The sequence below is a fragment of the Brassica napus genome, chromosome C2 (genome assembly GCF_020379485.1).
Source record: "Brassica napus cultivar Da-Ae chromosome C2, Da-Ae, whole genome shotgun sequence".
Lineage (NCBI taxonomy): Eukaryota > Viridiplantae > Streptophyta > Magnoliopsida > Brassicales > Brassicaceae > Brassica > Brassica napus.
The window spans coordinates 29,240,154-29,260,879 of record NC_063445.1 but is presented as its reverse complement, the minus strand read 5'-3'; the positions used below and the strand labels follow the sequence as shown (position 1 = coordinate 29,260,879).

The 20,726-nt window shown below is 37.0% G+C and overlaps 4 protein-coding genes and 2 non-coding genes across 6 annotated transcripts; 5 read left to right on the top strand and 1 right to left on the bottom strand.

The window, feature by feature from the left end:
* The first annotated feature begins 205 nt into the window (after window positions 1–205).
* LOC106381505 (phosphoglycerate kinase 3, cytosolic) lies at window positions 206–2,616 on the top strand. The gene is made up of 6 exons (XM_013821404.3): window positions 206–409; window positions 530–748; window positions 1,211–1,288; window positions 1,363–1,941; window positions 2,006–2,164; window positions 2,260–2,616. Exons 2-6 carry the CDS (start codon window positions 554–556, stop codon window positions 2,452–2,454), a joined length of 1,206 nt encoding a protein of 401 aa, XP_013676858.2. The 5' UTR covers window positions 206–409; window positions 530–553; the 3' UTR covers window positions 2,455–2,616.
* Window positions 2,617–2,937: 321 nt separating this feature from the next.
* On the bottom strand, window positions 2,938–5,952 carry LOC125581646. Its single transcript, XM_048747451.1, has one exon. The coding sequence runs from the start codon at window positions 5,252–5,254 to the stop codon at window positions 4,091–4,093; it is 1,164 nt and encodes a 387-aa protein (XP_048603408.1). The 5' UTR covers window positions 5,255–5,952; the 3' UTR covers window positions 2,938–4,090.
* Window positions 5,953–6,512: 560 nt separating this feature from the next.
* LOC106381506 (pentatricopeptide repeat-containing protein At1g79540) lies at window positions 6,513–9,531 on the top strand. The gene has a single exon (XM_048747450.1). It carries the CDS (start codon window positions 6,782–6,784, stop codon window positions 9,110–9,112), a length of 2,331 nt encoding a protein of 776 aa, XP_048603407.1. The 5' UTR covers window positions 6,513–6,781; the 3' UTR covers window positions 9,113–9,531.
* A 4,606-nt stretch (window positions 9,532–14,137) lies between these two features.
* Window positions 14,138–17,227, top strand: LOC106381508 (glyceraldehyde-3-phosphate dehydrogenase GAPCP1, chloroplastic). The gene is made up of 14 exons (XM_013821407.3): window positions 14,138–14,409; window positions 14,625–14,704; window positions 14,808–14,872; window positions 14,952–14,990; window positions 15,084–15,184; window positions 15,379–15,491; window positions 15,590–15,689; window positions 15,771–15,917; window positions 15,988–16,048; window positions 16,135–16,232; window positions 16,323–16,465; window positions 16,562–16,645; window positions 16,730–16,819; window positions 16,916–17,227. Exons 1-14 carry the CDS (start codon window positions 14,326–14,328, stop codon window positions 16,968–16,970), a joined length of 1,260 nt encoding a protein of 419 aa, XP_013676861.2. The 5' UTR covers window positions 14,138–14,325; the 3' UTR covers window positions 16,971–17,227.
* Window positions 17,228–17,753: 526 nt separating this feature from the next.
* On the top strand, window positions 17,754–17,830 carry LOC125582847. The gene has a single exon (XR_007320291.1). It is a non-coding gene; the product is annotated as a small nucleolar RNA snoR117 (small nucleolar RNA).
* A 40-nt stretch (window positions 17,831–17,870) lies between these two features.
* Window positions 17,871–17,956, top strand: LOC125582846. Its single transcript, XR_007320290.1, has one exon. It is a non-coding gene; the product is annotated as a small nucleolar RNA snoR116 (small nucleolar RNA).
* The last annotated feature ends 2,770 nt before the right edge of the window (window positions 17,957–20,726 follow it).

Here is a 20,726-nt window from a genome sequence, read left to right as displayed (position 1 = left end):
ATTTTTGGATTGGGTTTTCTGTGACTAAGATGTCCGTCCATATTTAAATATTTAATGTTTATTTATATGTACATTTTAATTTGGGCTGAACTCTATCGAGATATAATTGAGGTATTGTAAAGTATATCTGGGCCAATTAATATATATTAACCGTTAAAATATTTCGGCCCAACCTGCGAAAATTAAAATACTATTTCTTTTATGTAGCTTCATCATGAGTCATGACACGGAAACGGCCGTGAAACACAAGGAGAGAGAGTGGCAAAGTCGTAATATAACCATTGCCGTGGGGTGTTCTCCACGCTGCTTTCACGCTTTTATATATACGACGTGTCTTCCTCTTGTATTTTTATATCTCAGCCATTTCATCTCTGTGTAGCTTGGATCGTCTCTCCTTACATCCACTCATGTGAGTATATTCCCTAGTTTATGCCTTCAGATTCTCATCGAATCGAGTGCGATTAAGTTCTAGATCTGTTTGATTTCTCCGTCAATCTCATATTCCCCGGTTGTTGTTGTTGTTTTACAGTGTTTTCTTTTTTACTCATCTACTATGGCGACGAAGAGAAGCGTTGGAACACTGAAGGAAGCGGATCTGAAGGGAAAGAGCGTGTTCGTGAGGGTTGATCTCAACGTTCCTTTGGATGATAACTCTAACATCACCGATGACACTAGGATTCGTGCCGCTGTTCCCACCATCAAGTACTTGATGGGTAACGGATCTAGGGTTGTTCTCTGCAGTCACTTGGTATGTCCTCTCGTTTTTTTTTTTTATCTCATCTGGTTTATTAGCTCCTTTGATTTTATTACTGAACTTCGTTATCTGGTCGGGTGCCTTGTCTGAATCATTTGTATAAGTTTGGTCGCTCTCCTTGAAACATTGATAATCAGTTATGCACATGTCTTTGCTGTCTTATATGATAAGTTATGTCTTGTCTGAACCGTTTATATAAGTTCGGTCGCTCTTCTTGCAATTGAGTTCGTGTTCGTTATTTGGTCGGCTAGACGGCTACCTATGCAGATGACTTCACTTTCTTACATGATAGTTTATGCCTTTTGTGAACCATTTGTATGAGTTTGGTCGCTCATGGAACATTGATAATCAGTTTCATGAGCGACCAAACTCATGAAAATGGAATTATTGAACATCTTGATTTCAATTTTTTTGTAGTAACTATTGGATGTTTCTGATCTCAATTATATGTTTCAGGGCCGCCCAAAAGGTGTTACCCCTAAATTCAGCTTGAAGCCTCTTGTGCCGAGATTGTCTGAGCTTCTTGGTGTTGAGGTTTGTGCCTCTTGTTCCTAGTTTTATGGATAACATCCTTCACTACTGTGAGCTAACATTGTTTGTGTTAATAGGTTGTGATGGCAAATGACTCTATTGGTGAGGAAGTCCAGAAACTGGTTGCAGGACTACCTGAAGGTGGTGTTCTTCTCTTGGAGAACGTGAGGTTCTACAAGGAAGAAGAGAAGAACGACCCTGAATTCGCAAAGAAGCTTGCTGCCCTTGCCGACGTCTACGTCAACGATGCTTTCGGAACTGCTCACAGAGCTCATGCTTCCACCGAGGGAGTTGCCAAATACTTGAAGCCTTCAGTGGCTGGTTTCCTCATGCAGAAGGAGCTTGATTACCTTGTCGGAGCTGTGGCAAACCCCAAGAAGCCTTTTGCTGCCATTGTCGGAGGCTCAAAGGTTTCAACAAAGATTGGTGTCATTGAGTCGCTCTTGTCCACCGTTGACATTCTCTTGCTCGGTGGAGGTATGATTTTCACTTTCTACAAGGCGCAAGGACATTCGGTTGGATCTTCCCTTGTGGAAGAGGACAAGCTTGACTTGGCCAAGTCACTCATGGAGAAGGCAGAAGCCAAAGGTGTATCTCTGTTGCTACCAACCGATGTGGTTATTGCTGACAAGTTCGCTCCCGATGCTAACAGCAAGGTAACGGACATAAAAACATTTCAGTGTTTGTTTTAAAGCTGACACAGTTGTGAACTCTTTGCAGATAGTGCCAGCCACGGCGATCCCGGATGGCTGGATGGGACTGGATGTTGGTCCTGACTCCATCAAGACATTCAGCGAGGCTCTGGACACGACCCAGACCATCATCTGGAATGGTCCCATGGGTGTTTTTGAATTCGAAAAGTTTGCAGCTGGAACTGAGGTAAGCGAATGTTAGTTAATATGTTTGTCCAACTGAAACTGTTACCTTAACTTAATCTTACACCAACCTGATCTCTTGTCATGTTCCACAACCAGGCCGTAGCAAAGCAGCTAGCGGAGCTGAGCGGAAAGGGAGTGACCACAATCATAGGAGGAGGTGACTCTGTGGCCTCCGTGGAGAAGGTTGGTTTGGCTGACAAGATGAGTCACATCTCTACCGGAGGGGGTGCAAGTTTGGAGCTTCTAGAGGGAAAGCCACTTCCAGGAGTCCTAGCTCTTGACGACGCGTGAATCTCATCTCTCTTGTGATATATGACATGTATTACAAGTCTTATGGTTTTCTTATGACCAGATAAGCAAAGCCCTTGTACTTGCCCGCTTGAGATTTTCTGTGTACGGCTCTTTTTGGAGTTTTTTTGTTTGGAGCCTTTTTAATAAAAGAAGATTAAACTATGATTAGTAAACAGATTATTTCAATTGTTTACTCCAATCTCTTGTTTAGAGCATCTCTTATCGCTGCATGGAATCGGAAGCGGGTACGCGGAAGCGTAAGGAAGCGTAGAAGCGAAAATTTTAAAATATTTAGGAAGCGGGTACGTGTTGGAAGCGTTTATATATATATATATATATATATATATATATATATATATATATATATATATATATATATATATATATAATATTGAAGCACTTAATAAAATAATAATAATAATAATAATAATAATAAAAAAATCAAGCTTCAAGTCAAATATCGAACTCATCATTGTTCTCATTTTCCCATCTCCACCAAACAAAACAGCTTCCAATTCTGGTTCATCAAGAGAAAGATCTTCAAACTCAAGTCTTCCCAAATTAATCTCATCCAGCGAATCAAATTGATCACCTCCTACATCCCACATACAGCTAGGGCCTTCTTTATAAGAAGAGCTCCTTCTTGATAGAAGACGGAGGTTAGTATGCACAAATACTAAATCTTCAGCTCTTTGGGGAACAATCTTGTTTCTTATAGCAGAATGAATGAACTTGTATGTACTCCAATTCCTTTCGCAACATGAGGATGAAGATGGTTGTCCAAGTAACTTGAATGCTAAGATTTGAAGTTTTGGTGCCGGAGATCCATGAACTGCCCACCATCTCAAAGGTTCTAAGATAAACCTATCATGAATCACATCAACACTACCAAAGTCCTCCATGCATAAAGAGAAGTTAGAATATTCAACGTTAACCTCTCTCCTTTCATCTTGATTTGGAAAATACTTTAAGATGCAATTTTTTCTTTCTCTAGTAACCTCCAAATCTTGATGTGGAGCTTTTCTACTGTCTTCTTCTGCAAGCCACTCTGAACTATAGTACCTGCATCCAACAAATATATATAACAATTAAAATCTTACTGATCAAAAACCAATTTTACCATTTTATAAGTTGATAAGAAAAACAGAATAAAAACAGATTTATAAACTTACTTGGGGTTTAGAGAATGTGCCATACAATGAAGAGGAGTATTACTCTTACTCCAACGAGAAGTCAAAATCGAGTGCACCGCAGTCCAAAAGACGGAATCTTCATTAAGTTGTTTCCTTTCTTTTTTGAAGATTGCTCTCTTGACATTCTGAATCATACTTTCCCACCATTTATAAACCAGATGAAGAGAAGGTTTATCAGTATCAGCAGCTCTAATCACGCTATAGATGGGCAAAGTGAAAGATAAAGCATATTCAAGCTCCTCCCAAAACAACTCATCTAATATCTTTTTCTTCACTGCAGATGCTCTCTCTACACCGTCTTCTTTATAGTCATCCCATTTAGGACTGATCACCATTTGTTGTAACCCGGTCTTTATTTTTTTGAATCTTACAACCGTGGAAGCAAACCTGTAAAAATAAAACTAATGATTATTAACTTAAAGATTAAGAATATAAGTAAGCTCTCAATTAAAAATATAGAAAACTAACCTTGTAGAAGCAATTGTGAGGAGCTTAAGATCACAATGCTCAGTGAACATTACAAGCCTCATCCCGTGATTCATAATATAATTCTTGATCCAATTCACATCTTCACTGATAGACTTTATCCAGTAACAAGCATCATACACCGCTTCATTATTTCTTGTGCTCAGTAATGGTGAACATATATTCTTCAGAGCAAGGTTCAAGGTATGAACCACACATGGTGTCCAGAAAATAGTAGGAAACTTGGCTGAAATAAGCGCACCAGCTTTTACACAGTTTGAAGCATTGTCAGTGACAACCTGAACCACATTTTCATGCCCAGCCTCCTTTATGCCTTCTATGATCAGCTCTGCAATCATCTCACCGGTTTTTGTCTCACCATGAGTTTTGATCGCCCTTAACATCATTGGACCACTCTCATTTGCAGCAATCAAGTTAAATATTGGTCTTCGTTGTGGATCTGACCAACCATCACTACATATACTCACTCCTTTTTGTTTCCATGTGTTCTTCAAAGGTTGCAAATGCATCTCAATGTTCTTTCTTTCCTTTTGAAGAAGTGTAGTTCTCAATGCATTATATCCGGGTGGAACATATCCTGGAATTTGGGAAGCACGCACATATGAATTGCGGTAGTGAGGATTTCTTGCAAGGTTAAAAGACAGACCACCTGTGTAGAACATCCTAGATACCTCCCCATCACATTGCTCCCTAGCTTCATTCTGAAATGCTTTTTCCAAAGGACCCTTTCTCTTCTTTGGATCAGACTCAGTTGCATTTGGAACTTTGTAGCTCATATCATAATCAAGAGAAGAACTAGACATGTTCCTTGATGACGAAGGAAGTGGAACTGCTTTGGAAGTTGCACGCTTTAACCTCTCTTTGCAATTATCAACTAGCTTTTTAAGGTTAACTCTTTGTTGAGGAGTGACTTTCAAGCATCCTTTAATTCCTTTTCCCTCTTGCAGCAGATGAGTCATAACTCTACTATGAGATCCAACATATGAATTACTGCAGAACTTGCATTCAAACCTCCATGATCCTCCTCCAGCTAACTTCTCAATTTTGTTCACATAGATCCACAAAGGTGCCTTGTCATCCACGTTCGAGGACTCATCAATGTTTAGAGGATCTTGAGACATTAGTCCTGTGAAAAAGTTATATGAATACTAATATATAATATCTTAATTTACCAAACATAATACAAATATGAAACATAAAATTGCAAAAGACTACAACAATATCACACAAAGCTACGTACACAAAGCAACTTATAATAATACTATATTTAAAATATCTGAAATTGAAAACCAGAAAAGTGCAGCCATGACTTTAATACACTCACGATCAAACAATAGAATATGCAAACCACATGCATAAAAGACAAACAAGTGACAACACATCAAACAAAGCACAATAACTGAGTATTTATATATATATGAGTTATGTACCTTTGCTTCTCTTCTCTCAGAATCCGGATAAAATGTTGAACTTGAAGAAATATCAGAACTGCTTCGTACGGTAACTGAATTTCAAGAGTTTTAATCTTTTTAGCTTATTTGGTAACTAGGGTTTTGTTATTATAATGGGCTAATTGGATCACATATTCACAAAACAAATCAAAATTTAAAAGCCCAAAATAATTTTCAGTTTTTTGAACATATATCCATCGACGCTTCCGTCAACTATCCATCGACGCTTCCAATCTGGAATCGCGTGCTTCCATTACGGTTCCAAACGTCTCACTATCCGAAACGTGATTCCATGACGATTCCGAGCGATTCCGAGCGATTCCGTTTCCGGTTCCGCTTCGGAAGCACGAAACGCATGACCACCAACGATTCCATGCTACGTAGCTCTTATCCCTTATCTAATTTCAAAATAGAGTTTTTAGCAATGTTTTAAAAAAAATCGATTGATACGATTCAAATCAGTTAAAATTCTTCTCAATCAATTTAATTTGATCTAAATCAGTCAATAATGTGTAAATTTATAATTTTGTAATTCTTTTGTATATCTAATTTTCCAATTTATCAAAACAATTTTATAATTAAATACAAAATTAAAATATCTAATATGAAAGTCAAATATATAAAACTATATCAGTATTCGTTAACACATAATTCCATAATTGTTGTCTAATCGCTAATTTCTACAAAATGTCTAGTTACTCACTAACGATTTTTAGAATATTGGTTTTTATCCATTTTGTTCACTATTTTATATAGAGTACAAGTGAGATTATCTTTTAAAAAATTACTATGCTGGGATTATTTAAAGTGAAAATTCCATTATGAAATTACTCTTTATCTGTCAACATGAAATTATATTATCTTAAAGAAAAAAACTAGAGAAATACTCGTTCGTTCTGATATAAAGCATGCCGTTTAATTGTAGTACTAAAAGCCAAATTGGTTTCACTAATTCTCACATACCGGTTTACGTACAAACCGGCTGGTATCATCCCAGAGATTGCTCCGATGGCAGAGAACCCTTGACGATCAAAAGAAAGCCGTCTTCCCTCCTCAGACTCCGTCTCTCCCCCCATCCTTACTCTCTCCAACATCTCGAAATCTCTTCACTCATTTCTCCGTCGCGTCTAATCCCCGCGAACCGGTTAGAGTGTTTCTGCATCTAATGAACTCCCAAACAATGAGATTTGATCTAATATGAGATCACAAATGTTCCTTCGATCAGTCATTCAGTTCTATTCAAAGCGTCCCTACACTTCCAGCACCACCGAATTCAACATCTCTAGCGAAGTCATCGCCATCTTATCCAAGTCGAAACCCATAGAGCCAGCTTTGGAGCCGCTCGTCCCCTTCCTATCTCACAAAACCATCACATCGGTGATCAAAGATCATCTCAATCCGCAATTAGGTTTCCGTTTCTTCATATGGGCTTCGAGGAGAGAGCGTCTAAGGAGCAAAGAGTCTTTCTCTCTGCTCATCGATATGTTATCTAAAGAGAACGGATGCGATCTGTACTGGCAAACACTGGAGGAGCTTAAATCAAGCGGCGTCTCCGTCGATTCGTACTGCTTCCTCGTCCTGATCTCGGCTTATGCCAAGATGGGTTCGGCGGAGAAGGCGGTGGAGTCCTTTGGGAGGATGAAGGAGTTCGATTGCAGACCCGATGTGTTCACGTACAACGCGGTGTTGCGAGTCATGATGAGGAAAGAAGTCTTCTTTATGCTTGCTTTCGCTGTCTACAACGAGATGCTCAAGTGTAACTGCGCCCCGAATCGGTATACCTTTGGTGTTTTGATGGATGGGTTGTATAAGAAAGGGAGAATGAACGATGCACAGAAGATGTTCGACGATATGACGGCGAGAGGGATTCTTCCTGATAGAGTTACTTATACGATTCTTATCTCGGGTTTGTGTCAGAGAGGGAGTGTTGAAGACGCACGGAAGCTGTTCCACGAGATGAAACAGGCTGGTGAGGCTCCTGATTCTGTTGCGTGCAATGCTTTGCTTGATGGGTTTTGTAAGTTAGGTAGAATGGTTGAGGCGTTTGAGCTGTTGCGGATGTTTGAGAAAGATGGTTTTGTGCTTGGTCTCCGAGGTTGCAGTAGTTTGATCGATGGATTGTTTAGAGGTGGGAGATACGATGAGGGGTTTGAGTTGTATGAGATTATGCTTAAGAAGAATATCAAGCCTGATGTTGTTTTGTGCACGATACTGATTCAAGGGTTATCCAAAGCAGGGAAGATTGAGGATGCGTTGAAGCTGTTAAGCAGCATGCCGAGTCAAGGTATTCCCCCAGATACTTACTGCTACAATGCTGTTATAAAGGCTCTATGTGAGCAGGGGCTTTTGGAAGAGGCTCGGTCTCTTCATCTCGAGATGTCGGAAACGGAATCCTTCCCTGATGAGTTCACGCACACGATCTTGATTTGTAGTATGTGCAGGAATGGGCTAGTTAGGAAAGCTGAAGAAATTTTCAAGGAGATTGAGAAGAGAGGCTGTTCTCCATCGGTTGCTACTTTTAACGCTTTGATCGATGGACTCTGCAAGTCCGGTGAGCTCAAGGAAGCTAGGCTTTTGCTGCATAAAATGGAAGTAGGGAGACCTGCTTCCTTGTTTCTACGGCTTTCGCATAGTGGAAACCGGAGTTTCGACACCATGGTTGAGTCCGGTTCGATTCTCAAGGCGTACAAGGACCTTGCGCATCTTGCTGATGCTGGGAACTCGCCTGACATTGTAACTTACAACGTTCTGATAAACGGGTTCTGCAAAGCGGGAAACATTGACGGTGCTCTCAAGCTTCTCAATGTGCTTCAGCTAAAGGGTTTATCCCCTGACAGCGTCACTTACAACACTCTCATCAACGGACTACACAGAGTTGGCAGAGAAGAAGAAGCTTTTAAACTCTTTTACGCGAAAGATGACTTCAGACACAGTCCAGCCGTTTACAAATCGCTCATGACATGGTCATGTCGGAAAAGAAAGATCACGGTGGCTGTTAGTCTATGGATGAAATACTTAAAGAAGATATCTTGTCTTGACGATGAAACAGCTAATGAGATTGAACAGTGTTTCAAGGCAGGGGAAACCGAGAGAGCTTTAAGACGGCTAATCGAATTGGATACCAGAAGAGAAGAGTTCAGTTTCGAACCTTACACCATATGGCTGATAGGGTTATGCCAAGCAGGGAGGTTTCAGGAGGCCTTAATGGTGTTTTCGGTTTTAAGGGAGAAGAAGATCCTCGTCACGCCTCCGGGCTGTGTCAAACTGATTCATGGACTCTGCAAAAGAGAACAACTTGATGCAGCGGTTGATGTGTTTGCGTACACTCTGGATAACAACTTCAAGCTGATGCCTAGAGTGTGCAACTACCTCCTAAGCTCTCTCCTGCAAACCAGAGACAGAGTGGAGATTGTTTCTCGACTCATAAACAGAATGGAACTTGCAGGGTATGATGTTGACTCAATGCTTCGATTTAGGCTTTTGAAACGTCTTAGACATAGAAAAAGCCGGGTCATGATAGGTACTTAGGTAATGAAATGATATACATAAAGGGTTATTTTACATCAGGGTTTTGTGGAGAAGAGAAATGGGTTTTGATTCAGTCTGTCTTTAGCTTGACATTACATTAGAGTAGACGAATCTCTGGAACTAGAAGCTGAAGGGAAAAATGACAAAGACCAAGTGTGAAGTGTAGGGGCAGGTTATAAGGGGAAAAATGGTGATACGTAAATGCTTTGTATGCATTATTATTCATAGAGTTGTTCTTGGAAGTTTTCATTGTTGTACACTGATTTGCTTTGTAATGTTGTTTAAATCTCTTTTTGAAATAAAAGACTAAACATGTCAGAATCGCTGTGTTTATACACAGCTTGTCTGCAGAGTAGTTCAGTTTCATGAAATATGAGACAAAAGCCATTATTAATTAATGATTAATTGGTTTGTTCAAATCAAATCACAAAAGAGATATTATCTGGTTATGTATTTTTGTTTGCTCTTTGATTCTTAATTGTGTATCAGATATTGCTCGGATTACAAGCTTGGACTATGAACCAGATTGATGATAAATGGTGTTGAATTGATGTATAATAATTTGTATATACATGCATATGTAGCTTGGTCCATTTATGTTTCAGTTTGGTGAAAAGTTTCCTGAAGCTGACACATACGAGCTAGAGAGGGCCTTTTTGAAACCCCGGCCCAGATCCGTCTGACGTGGCATCACACCAAGAGGTTAGTATCGGACTTTAATCTGAAACTAGATTTTGATCCGCGCTTTCAAAGCGCGGGTTTATTTTTGTTTTTTTTTTCAATTGATAAATATTTAGTAAATGTCACATTTTCATATATTTGTGTTTTATTTTATAAAAGACTTAAAAATTTTATCTTTATTTATCGTATTTCATTTTAAATGACTATTTATGTTAAAAAAAATAAACTTTATTTTTTAATGAATTAAGTTGGTATAACTCTGATAAATTAATTTTATTATGGGGTTAATATTTTAATTAAAAAATTATATTCTTTTAATAAAAATGTATACTTTTCAATAAAAATTCAATTATTTTTATGAATACTTAAATTATATTAAGAAAAGAAAAAAATAATAATTAAGAATAGTTGAAAAAAAATTATTTGAACTTGGACTGAATGGCCCAAAGGAAAAAAAAGTAAGAATTGAATCTGATTTTTTAATAGGTCCAAATGGGCCAAGAGAGATTTGATTTGGGCTGGATCCAAAAATAATGATCCAACATAGATTTGTTATTAATATTACTTAATTGCCCTTAATGAAACATGCAATGTTAGTGAAGGAAACATGCCCCTAAGGTAATTATGACAATATGATCCTGCTTTAATAGTATAGATGGAAATAGATGAAAAAAAATCTCCAACCACCCGAATGAATCTACATAGGCTGTGTAAATGACGATTTTGCCATTAATAATGGTTCAACCTTAGCCATCAGATCTTATCTTTTTGTTTTAATCTTGACCATTGAATTTACAATTATTTTTTATTCTCTATCTTTTTTTAATCTAAACCACATGGATAACTCACAACCACACATCTTCCTTATCTCATTTTTTCATTCGACTGAGTATAACTATTATTACCCGTACAACTAAATATGTTAAGAAATTGAATAACTGATATAACTGGTATATAAATGTTATAATTTATGTATAATATGTAGCTACTATACATATTAAAAAATTGTATAACTAGCATAACTGGTATATAAATGTTATAATTTATGTATAATATGTAGCTACTATAATTGATACGACTAATAAATCATGTTTTACATATAAAATACACAAACAAATATCATAATTGGTATATGATAACAAAATTTCATCGGCCTTATTTAAGGTTTTTACAAAATTTTGTTAAATTATTATATCACACTCTAAGTTTTACATTATAGACTTTATATTGTTAAAGTTTGTTAATTATATTAGCCATATTATTATGATAAAAAAACATCTAACATATTTTTACAAAGTCCTAAATTTAGACATATAAACAACTGATATAATTTTATCACAAATTAGACGAGTATTACTAGTACAACTGGTAAAACTTTGACATTTGAGAAATTGACAAAACCAATTGTGTATTCCATATGAGAAAGCAATCAAATATCTCAATTGGTATGTACTTAGAAAGTTTTCTTAATTTATTTTAATTTTTGCGGAAAAAATGAATTTTTTTATACAACCTCAATAAGATTACATGATCTACTATGTACTTTTAAGGTTTGTTAACTTGTTTGTCCACTTGTTTGTCCACATAATTTTTGGAAAACATACATGAAATGTATTTTTACGAAATTGATGATTTCATTTAAACCGGGCAAAGGCATGTAAACATAAATAAGTGGTACAGCTAAGATAAGTGTATTTATTATGTGGTACAACTAATATTTTTCGATTTTAGTGCTAAAGTACAACTATGAACAAACCGGTATAACTCAAAAACTAGTACAACTAGAAAACTTGTACAACTACTTGTTATTTTATTTAGTATTGTTTTAAATATGCATCACGTTTTAAATATGTATCATGTTTTAAATGATGTGGTTGAACACTAATATCAAATAGTTGTACTAGTTGTACCATTTTTAAATATTATTGCGTAGTTGAAAATGTTTTATTAGTTATACCAGAATTTATGTATATTTAAACTAAACACAGTTTTTTTATAAGAATCATAAGTTTTAATGGATCTTGGGAAGAGAAGCCTACCATCCGATGTTAAAACAACACAACTCAAATATTGCCACAATTAAACTAGTAATACTATTATTGTCTTTAAACCAGTTGTATCAGTCAGGCTATTATTATCGTAATTCAAACACCAGACATGAATGCTTATACATCCTTTTGAACTTTTGATGGTTTTTGTGTTATCTTTTGGAGTATACTCTTCTAATCCTTTTCTACTGCAACATTTTTCGGCTTGACACTTCTTTGGTTTCGAGAGCAAAAAACTGAAAATGATTTTTTTTTTGTAAATAGTACAACTAGTACAACTGGTAAAACAACTAATTATTCAAATAAATATTATATAAAACAAAATTTTAACATATTTTGACAAATTCATGCAGAGGAAGTTCATACCAACATTTTCATTGGTTCTACATTATCCTCTTCTATAACATCATTCGCTGAAAACGAAAACCCTAATATAGCCATATTAATTATAAAATTGTACTAGTTATTTTTGTTCTAATTATACTAGTTATACTCGGTGTAGTTGTACTAGTTATACATTTTCATTTCAAAAATGCATAACGTTATTTTTGTATATGTGTTTACAAGTTGCATCGGGTTATTTTTGTATGTGTTAACAATTTGTCTAACTCTTATCTTATATTTATTTCCATGTGAAGAAAAAAGACTAAAAAGCTATTTGAAATCATATAAGAATAAAAAGACTTAAAAACATAAGAAAAAAAAAGTTATTTGAAATCATATATGAAAATACAACAAAAACATTGATATGCCACCTTTTCATTTCAAAAATGCATAAGGTTATTTTTTTTATATGTGTTTACAATTTGCATCGGGTTACTTTTTATGTGTTTACAATTTGTCTAACTCTTATCTTATTTTTATTTCTATGTGAAGAAAAAAGACTTTGAGGCAGAAGTCTACCACTCAATACTAAAACAACACAACTCACCGAGCAAGCAATATGCTGATATGCTTGATGTACTAGCCAAGCTAGCTCAACGTGTTACTACAATTAAACCAGTTGGACTATTATTATCGTAGTTCAAACACCAAATATGAATGCTTATGTATCCTTTGAACTCATGATGGCTTTTTATGTCTTTTGGAGTATATTCTTCCAATTCTCTTATATACTGCAACTTTTTCCGGTTCGGCAATTGCCTTCTTTGGCTTCGAGAGCAAAAAAGATTAAGATAATTTTTTCGTAAATAGTACAACTGGTACAATTGGTAAACAAATAATTATCCAAATAAATATATAAAATAAAATTTTAACATATTTTGACACATTCATACAGTGGAAAATTATACCAACTTCTACATCATCCTCTTCTATAACATCATTCACACACTCAAAAACAAAAACCTAATATAACCATATTAATTGTGAAGTTGTTCTACTTATACATGTTCTAATTATACTAGTTATATTTGTTGTAGTTGTACTAGTTATACACGTTCTAGTTGTACCAGTTATACTAATTTTAGTTGTACTAGTAATACTTTATGTTCTTCATTGTCGAAAATTTTGTACATTGAAGATGAGTTTCGATTTTATATGAGAGAAAATGAATTCAGAATGATGAGGAATTGATCGATTTGGGATAAGAATGAAATTTCGTAAGGTTTGAAGAAACTTTTCGATTTGGATTTGGATTATGGGATGGAGAAATTTTGATAAAAATGAAAATTCTAAAATCTGAATTCTTAAAGTTGTGAATCAAAATGAAATAGATGAAAACTGAAAAATATAGAAGAGATTAGATGAACAGATACTTAAATTTGAATTTAATTTTGATTTCTAAGAAATAGTGATGAAAAATTGGAGATGAAGAACGTAAGAATGATTTCTGAGAAGAAGGAGATATTTGGGGATTTAGGGATTTGAATTAAGTTGGGTCGGGTAAATGAGTTTGGATAAGTAGTGGTTGGGGTAGTAAATAAATAGAAGTTATTAGGTTTTGAGGATGGAACAAATGCTGGAATGGACCACATAGGTATCAAAAAATCTGAAATAGACCTTTAATAATTTGATTTTTGTTTTGAATTAATTTTAAATAGAAAAATGGGTAAAAAATCTTCAAAACCTTATTACTTCTATTTATTTACTAACCAACCACTACCTATCCAAACCCATTTACCTATCTCAACCCGAAAACAACAAAAGAAATTCAAGTATTGGAGGCTGAGGCCCAAGAGTAGGATCTAATACACGTGTTCTTATATGAGACTGCCAAATCACAACCGTTGATTATGGCATTAAATTAATATATGTGTCTTTATAGGTGGGCCGTACCAGATTCGCAACCCATCAAAATCAGCAGAGTGTCGTCGTCTCTGCAACAGTAGACAGTGTCGTATGCGCATAAAAAACTCCGTTGCGGACATTTTGGATTCATATTTATATATTTGGGGTTTGGCTCTACCCCTACTACTCCCATAAGCCACCGAAAGTGTTCTTAGGTTTTTTTTTTGACCAGCCGAGAGATCTCTTTCATTTTCAATGGCCTCCTCTTCTCTCCTCAGATCCGCCGCCGCCTCGGTCACTACCCCTCGTGCTGACCTTTTCTCGTATGACCACTCTAAGGTCAGAGACTACGTTTTGCCTCTTACTGATTCATATATTTAGCTGCGTTTCGGATTCTACCTCGTGTTTCTGTTCGATTTGTCTTTACGGGGCCTTTGGTTTATGTTCTGAGTTTCTCAGTGTAATGATGACGTCACTCCTGTTTTGGTCTTTGTTTCTTGCCTTCTCATGTCGTGTTTATTCCTTTTTTTTTATTTTTATTTTCAAATACTCAGGTTTCCGCAAGCCTTGGATTCAGTCGCAGCTTCACATCGTCAAGATTTTCTGGTGTTGCTGGGCCATCTTTGTCTCTACAGTTCCGTGACAAAACTCTCCCAACTCTTTTAATTTTTGTAAAATGCAAATTTTCATTTCTTAAGAGTTTTTTCTTTTTCTTTTGTATATCATCGAATGTACAGAAAATGCAATGCAGGATTGCAACCCATCAAGGCCACGGCTACGCAAGCTCCACCTGCAGTTCAAAGTAAGAATGATATTACTTTAGTAGATGTGTTTTGTTGATTTATGCTTATTGGTGAATCTGATCTGATTGGTTTGAGTAGGGTCAAGTAGCACTGGAAAGACTAAGGTTGGGATCAACGGTATGTGCTTTTCATCAGTTATGAATATAATTTTTGGTGGCCTCAATTGTTTCATTTCTTACAGAAGCTCCTTATTTTCTATGAGCTCCACAGGTTTTGGTCGGATTGGAAGGTTGGTCCTCCGCATTGCAACATCCAGGGATGATATTGACGTTGTGGCAGTCAATGATCCATTCATTGATGCCAAGTACATGGTAAGGGTGTCTTCTATTTTATCAGGCTACATTTTTAAACACTCTTTCTGCTCTGTTCTTAATAGGAGTTGCTTTCTTTCTTTCTTTCTTGCTTGATTGAAACTGGCATAGAAAACCTTGAAAGATGATGCATCATATGTTTTTGTCTTCTTTTCCTATGAACATATGTTTGGCTTTGGAACCTTGATTCACAGGCTTACATGTTGAAGTACGATTCTACTCATGGGAATTTCAAGGGAACCATCAATGTCATTGATGAATCTACCTTGGAGATCAATGGGAAGAAGGTCAATGTTGTCAGCAAGAGGTATTCTTTCAAAGCGACATGTTGTCTTCTGCAGATCAGATAACACACTATCTCAGTTTAGAAATTAGAAGATGACATATTTTGTAACTATTTCTCAGAGATCCAGCTGAGATCCCTTGGGCTGATCTTGGAGCTGACTATGTTGTTGAGTCTTCAGGTGTATTCACCACCCTGTCAAAGGCTGCATCCCATCTGAAGGTGCACTTTCATACTCATATTCAAATAACCTTGTTTTGAAATTTCATATGGTTGCTTGATAGTATTCCATTGGTTTTGCAGGGTGGTGCAAAGAAAGTAATCATTTCTGCCCCTTCAGCTGATGCACCCATGTTTGTTGTTGGAGTTAATGAGAAAACATACCAACCAAACATGGATATAGTCTCCAATGCAAGTTGTACCACCAATTGTCTTGCACCTCTTGCTAAGGTTTGTAACACAATCTTCCCTCATTTCTAAGAGTTTCGTTTAAGCTCAACTTGAACTGTTTCTTTGGCAGGTGGTGCATGAGGAATTTGGTATTCTTGAAGGCTTGATGACAACTGTCCACGCCACCACTGGTCTATATCTCTTGGCTCTCCTGCTGTAAATCACTGTACATTACTTACCTGATAACACTAACCTATGTGTTTTGGTTGCCTTTCAGCTACTCAGAAAACTGTTGATGGGCCATCAATGAAGGACTGGAGAGGAGGCCGGGGAGCTAGTCAAAACATCATTCCTAGCTCTACCGGTGCTGCAAAGGTACTCACACGACAAAATCACATGGGTAGCTAGCTACAACCATGTAATTATCCTAATCATATTTGAACCGTGGTTTTGTGGTTGAAATAGGCTGTAGGTAAAGTTCTGCCAGAACTGAACGGGAAACTTACTGGAATGGCATTCCGTGTACCAACACCAAACGTTTCCGTTGTGGATTTAACTTGTCGACTTGAGAAAGGTGCATCTTACGAAGATGTTAAAGCCGCCATTAAGTATGTTTCCAGTACTCTCAACCTCATCACAGTATTATTGTTTCATGAGTTGAATTTTTACAACTAGTAGTAACCTCTTATTATTTGATGTAACAGGTTTGCTTCAGAAGGGCCTCTAAAAGGCATTCTCGGGTATACCGATGAAGATGTAGTCTCCAATGACTTCGTGGGTGATTCAAGGTTGGTCCCTCTTCTTTTCTTCAGAGCTATCTGAATCTGGATTTGTGGTTGACTAATGTAGTGATGTTGATTTTGTAATAACAGGTCAAGTATCTTTGACGCCAATGCCGGGATTGGATTGAGCAAGTCCTTTGTGAAACTTGTCTCTTGGTACGACAACGAATGGGGTTACAGGTACACTTCTCGTTTCTCATCTCAATATACTCAGTCAGATATATCCATCAACAGTTCCCAAACACTAACTGTTCTTCTCCCATTTTTACTTTACAGCAACCGAGTGCTTGACCTTATAGAGCACATGGCTATGGTAGCAGCCAGCCGCTAAGCAAGCTGCACATGCACACACACGGGTCCTTGCATAAGCTTTGAGACTTTCTACTTCTTTTGTAATCTTCTACAAGGCGGTTTGGATTTGTTTGGTTCTATTAGGTGCTAGATCTTCTAAGGGTTTGATTTGGTTACTAGGAGCATTCCTTCTTCTTTTTTGTTCTGTTTCAGTATCTGCAACCACGAAAAAAACATAGATTTGGTGTATTAGACTACCGTTATTTTATCAATAAGCAACAATTCTTTGCGAGCTTCTTTAATGGAATCGTTTAGCTTTGCACTTGCTTATGGTATAAGATCACTGTTGTTTTAAAACATATATTAACTAAAATTGAAATTCGTGTAACCAGGCGCCTACACTATCGTTTATCTTCTGAGATCTTACTTGATTCGTTAGTGTTTAACTGGAAAAAGGCAATGAATCCAATGTTACGGGATGTTAGAATAATAGAGATCCAAAGCTAAATGTTATCAACGTGTATATCGAATGTGTGTATAAAGGCCGATTAATTTTGAATGCAATAGATAATAGTCCCATATATACGGCCCATTTGAGTCAGGTTTCAAAATATTGGTGGCCCATGTTGGTATTGTGACCTGCGAGACGCTCTTTAGGACTTGTTGTAACCTAGTATGGTCGCTATATAAGCCGCATTTTCCAACGATTCTCAGACATCAATCAAGAGCGCCTCTCCTTTTTTACTGACGTCCTATGTCCTTTTTGTTTAGCTACGTAACAGTTTAGAGTTTAAGACTAGAGTTTAAGATTGCCCGTACACAAGGCCTGTGATGTTTGAGATTGTCCGTACCATCTGAGATTTCTCGTTGATGAGTTGTATCCTCTAGGTTCTGAGGCTTTTGGATCTATTTCTCTATGTGTATTCCTCTTTGAATGATTAGGCGGTGATGATGAAAAAAGATTACCATCAAACTTTGAGAGATTCACAGCTCGTTGATGCATACTTCTTTATTTAGTCTGAGCCTTGTTTCGTGTTTATGATTTCCTCGTTGCGTCTTTAAACGAAAGGCAATAAATTAGAGTCTCTGGTACACTTCTTATACAATAGTGTATTAAGAGCTGTTTATTGCCGAAATTGAGTTTGGCTGATATTCTGGTACGTGTTCTAGTTTACATAGTTCATGTGCATTCAAAAGGCCTAACATACATATGGTTCCTCAACCGATTAGTAACAAATAATACTCTGTTTAGTTTTTTTTGTTAGCTCATTAAAGGCAACAATTTAGAGTCTCTGATTCACTTCTTGATAGTGGATAAAGCGCTGTACGTTGCCGATATTGATCTTGGTTCAAAGATTTTTTTTTATTGGCTTCAATTTTATTTTTGGCCAATACGATCAATGTCCCAATATGTTATCACATCTTATATTAAGTCTTTTGATTTGGAGCATTACTGGATTGTATTGCTAGGCTAACCGCTATATGACTGGGTTGTATCGAGCCTCCTGATCAAATGCTTTGAATTTATAACCGGCTACACCTCATTTGTGTGAGATTTGGTCAAAAACTTGCACCAAAACTATAATAATTACTCGTTTAAAAGTTTAGGAGAGAGAAATTATACACCTAATTTGAAATTTAATGTAGAACAGAATCAATGAAGGATAATTTGGACTAATTGCCAGGGCCTGGGCCGTGCACAAGACTTGGTGATTCCAAGACTACGGAAGATGCGAAAAAAACATTTCGTGGATGTTTTATTTTTAATGGAAACGAAGCAGATGCGAGATGCGTTGGTTGATCTACAGACATGGCTAGGCTACGATAGGGTTTTAACTGTAAATCCTATTGGGTACAGCGGCGGTTTAGCGTTGATCTACAGACATGGCTAGGCTACGATAGGGTTTTGACTGTAAATCCTATTGGGTACAGCGGCGGCTTAGCGTTGATGTGGAAAAACTCTGTAAATGTTGACTTCAAGTTTGTGGATAAGAACTTGGTTGGCTTTTGTGTACAGTTCGGTAAAGATAGTTTCTTTGTTTCATGTGTTTATGGGCATCCTGTTAAGAGTGATAGACCGAAGTTGTGGGAACGGTTAACTAGGATTGGAGTTTTCCGGAAAGATCCTTGGTGTATGTTCGGTGACTTTAACGAAATCAGAAACAATGATGAGAAGATTGGAGGTCCTCGAAGAAGTGACTCTTCTTTTCAAGATTTCAATGACATGTTGGAGATAGGAGAAATGTCTGAACTTCCTAGCGCAAGAAATAGTTTTACTTGGGGAGGTCAGAGAGGTACATTATCAATCCAATCTAAATTGGACAGGTGCTTTGGTAATAAGAGATGGTTTCAACTCTATCCAGCTTCGAACCAAGTGTTTTTGGATAAGAGAGGCTCTAATCACCGACATGTTTTGGTAAAGCTGATATCCTCTTCTAAACCCTATCGTGGAAGTTTTCGTTTTGATGCGAGATTCCTTCATAAGCATGGTGTTCAAGAAGAAATAAAGAAGGCATGGTTAACGAATCATCCTCTTTTTGTTACTAAGGTATCAGACCGTCGTCTAAAGAGATGCAGAAAAACTCTCGGCAACTGGAAAAAGAAGGAGAATTTGAATGCTTGTGACAAAATAAAGCAGCTTCAGTGTGCCTTGGAAACGGAACAATCAATATTGAATCCCTCTACTGTGAGAATAAATCTTCTCAAGAAGGATCTGGTCAAAGCTTATAAAGAAGAGGAGTTGTTTTGGAAACAGAGATGCAAGGAGAAATGGGCAGTTAAAGGAGACTTAAACTCTAAATATTACCATGCCTCGGTTAAAGCGAACAGATCAAGAAAAATAATCATCTATTTGAGGGATTCTCAAGCAGAGTTACTTCCGGTATGAATGAAGAATTAACCAGAGTGGTTAGTAAAGAAGAAGTGTGGGTTGCTGTTTTTGCAGTCAAAGCGAGTAGTGCTCCATGCCCTGATGGAATGACTGGATTATTTTTTCAACAATATTGGAGCATAGTTGGGGATCAGGCAACTGAGGAAGTTCGTGAATTCTTTGCATCAGGTATATTCCCGGTGGAATGGAGTTATACTCACCTCTGCTTACTTCCCAAGATTGAGGACCCGGTTATGATGTCAGACTTAAGACCCATAAGTTTTTTGTTCTCTATTAGATCATTTCAAATATTTTGGTCATTCGATTGAAGCCTTTCTTAGCAGAGATTATCTCTCCGACTCAATCAGCTTTCGTAGAAGAAAGATTTATCACTGATAATATATTGATTGCCCATGAAATCATTCATGCGTTGAGAACTGATAGATGCATCTCGAAGGAGTTTATGGCTATTAAGTCGGACATGTCGAAGGCTTATGATCAAGTAGAGTGGGGTTATTTGCAAGCTCTGCTAGTGGCGCTGGGTTTTGATAACACATGGGTGGAAAGAGTGATGTTCTGCGTTTCTACCGTGCGCTTCTCAGCTCTCATCAATGACCAACCTTTTGGTAGCATTCAACCGAAAAGGGGAATCAGGCAGGGTGACCCTTTATCACCCCTTCATTTTTGTTTTATGTATCGAAGGTCTTATTCATCTTATTGGTAGAGCTGTTCAGAGGGGATTGCATTAGGGTATTCAGTTCTCACATTCACCACTTGTTATTTGCTGATGACAGCCTCATGATTTTTAAAGCTTCAGCGGATCAGGCAGTGGAGCTTGTCAAGATTCTGAGGATTTATGAAAAAGCCACAGGTCAGCAAGTTAATGTGGAAAAATCAGCTATTACTTTTGGAGCGAAAGTTGAAGAG